At 38.3% G+C, this 2238-nt stretch overlaps 1 protein-coding gene across 1 annotated transcript; it reads left to right on the forward strand.

Moving 5' to 3' along the window:
• Positions 1-338: 338 nt before the first annotated feature.
• Positions 339-1740, forward strand: LOC125187824 (chromosome transmission fidelity-like protein). The gene is made up of 3 exons (XM_048084469.2): positions 339-659; positions 755-953; positions 1538-1740. Exons 1-3 carry the CDS (start codon positions 510-512, stop codon positions 1594-1596), a joined length of 408 nt encoding a protein of 135 aa, XP_047940426.1. The 5' UTR covers positions 339-509; the 3' UTR covers positions 1597-1740.
• Positions 1741-2238: the final 498 nt, after the last annotated feature.

Consider the following 2238-nt stretch of genomic DNA (forward strand, 5'->3'; position numbering starts at 1 on the left):
TCAATTACTTCTTCTTGCTATTTCTCTCATATTTCACCACTTTAGCATTAAAACTCTTGTCGTTTACAAAATTTCTATTTTTAGAGGACATTCCTATTTTTAGGGGCCGGAAAATTTGTACCATGCATACACTGTGAAAGACAAACATTTTGTAGAAGATTTCCCTGATTTAGATACCATGTTAAATTTCATAGAGTAAAGACTTTATGACTTTGTTTCTTTTGATTTGAATTTTGAACCGAAGATAATTAACAACATCCACCGTAGATTCTCGCAACATTTCATCATCCCCTACAATCCTTAATTATAAAGAAGACGAGCTTCATTTAAAAAAAAAAAAAAAAAATCGAAGCATAAGCCGAATCCCTAAACGACTGCGTTCTACTATCTCTTGCGAGGGAAAAAGCATTGAGTTAAGACCTTTCCCGCCAAATCATCCACCCCCAAAACCCTCACAAACACACACACACACACCCCACCGTAGAAAGGAGTGAGATTTGAAATCGGAGATGCTAATACAGGTGAAGTGCAGTTGCGGAGAGAGGCAGTGCCCTGAATGGGCGATTGTGGAGCTTCAGGGCACCGTCGAAGCCCAGCCCTCATTCCAAGACCGCATCCAAAACCTCCAAATCGGCCTTCTCTGCCGCCCTTCTTCCGAGGTATAAACAATCAATTTGTTTCCCACTAATCCACTTTCCTTGATCTCGCTTAGAATTTGATGAGTTTCAAATGTTGTATTTTTGGGGGTTTTCAGGAAAGTTACACACTTGTAGTGGGGTACCATGAGCTGACCGGATCAAAACAGAGTTTGAAAAAGCCTATTTTAGTGTTGAAGAAGATCGAGGTTGGGGATGAGTCAGATTCAGATTCAAAAAGGGTGGAATTAGACGTGATTGGAGTTATTCGCCACAAGATTTTGTTCAAAACCAGGCCTAAAGCCCTTATATCATCTAGTAAGCCTCCTCATTTCTATTAAAAACATTTACACTACATATTTTGATTCATATAAGGGAAAATCCCCAATTCTGATTTTTTTTTAATCTGAGGCTTAGATCATTGCAATGTCCTCTTGTTCAGAGAGTTGTTTGGCATAGACATGGCTATACATTATGGTGTGGGATGGCAACAGAATTTGTGCATAATCTAGAACTAGCACTGTATGATTGTGGCAGTAAGACTTGAATTATGCTTGGAGTAGACTAGACTGGGATTTAATGTCATATGTGAAGGAGTAGAAATGGTCTCATTGGTTAATGTTTCTTAGATGGTGTGGTGGATTCAACACAATTTGTAGACATGTATCCTCAAGTGTGGCTTTCAATGAAGAGAATGATAGTGCCAATTGGTCATCTATTTCTGCAACTCAAGTTTCAGCTGAATTTGATGACAACATCAAGCAATATCTATCTATATACATGCATTGTACAGGATCACCATGCCTGTTTCCATATTGAAGGAAACTGTCTTACTGCACCCCAAGTCTTTGATGTTGTATTCAAGAAATTCATTCTCTCCTATTGCTGTTGATTCTTGGCAGGACCTCAACCAGCTGCAAAGGGAAAAACCAGTGCCCATGCTTCTTCTGTGCTGAACTAATCCGGAATAGAGCTATGGTAGCAATAAGCCTAATGGATTTGAAATGACCAATGTTACTGGTAAAGATCTGTTGTATAAGTTTGAATTGTAATGGCCAGTTATATTTTATGTACGGAATTATATGAAGAGTTGGGTCGTATTCAATCACTTGTTAACAATATTGCTTCCAGCACGAAGCCTCAACATTCACTTATCTTGCTTCTTTCCATTGCATCTACCAGCCAGTTCACAGCCTCCTTTATCCCCATTCTGCAATACATATTACAAGTTGGTTACATTCCTTTAAGTGGAAATCGGAATTAGCTTGAAATTTATAATCTCGATCGTCTAATTTATCGATGTCCAGATACCGAGGGAGTTATCAGTTGATACGGCTTCTTCAAGATCCTGTGCAGCACAAGAACACAGCAGGGTACTTGTTCAAACTTCTTTTTGTTCAACCTATCTTCTTTAGTTTACATTATCTATTCTTCTAAAAAAGACTGAAAGAAAAACACCAAAGCCTTGATTGCATAAGAAGACTGAGATAACTCGAAGTCGTATTAAATGCGATGAAATGATACTACAAGACAAGTAATGAACTATCCTCCTCAATTAACATTTAACCAGGATGACACAGTTACCTGCTTGTTAGCAAGTATT

Source organism: Salvia hispanica, chromosome 5, assembly GCF_029641045.1.
Source record: "Salvia hispanica isolate PSC_SH4W2 chromosome 5, Shi_PSC_v1, whole genome shotgun sequence".
Taxonomy (NCBI): Eukaryota; Viridiplantae; Streptophyta; class Magnoliopsida; order Lamiales; family Lamiaceae; genus Salvia; species Salvia hispanica.

Excerpts from the sequence above, each read along its gene's own strand:
- LOC125187824 (XM_048084469.2), top strand. The coding sequence starts at position 510 with ATGCTAATACAGGTGAAGTGCAGTTGCGGAGAGAGGCAGTGCCCTGAA. Across the intron at positions 660-754 it reads TCTGCCGCCCTTCTTCCGAG|GAAAGTTACACACTTGTAGT; the intron begins GTATAAACAATC and ends GGGGGTTTTCAG. Across the intron at positions 954-1,537 it reads TAAAGCCCTTATATCATCTA|GACCTCAACCAGCTGCAAAG; the intron begins GTAAGCCTCCTC and ends GATTCTTGGCAG.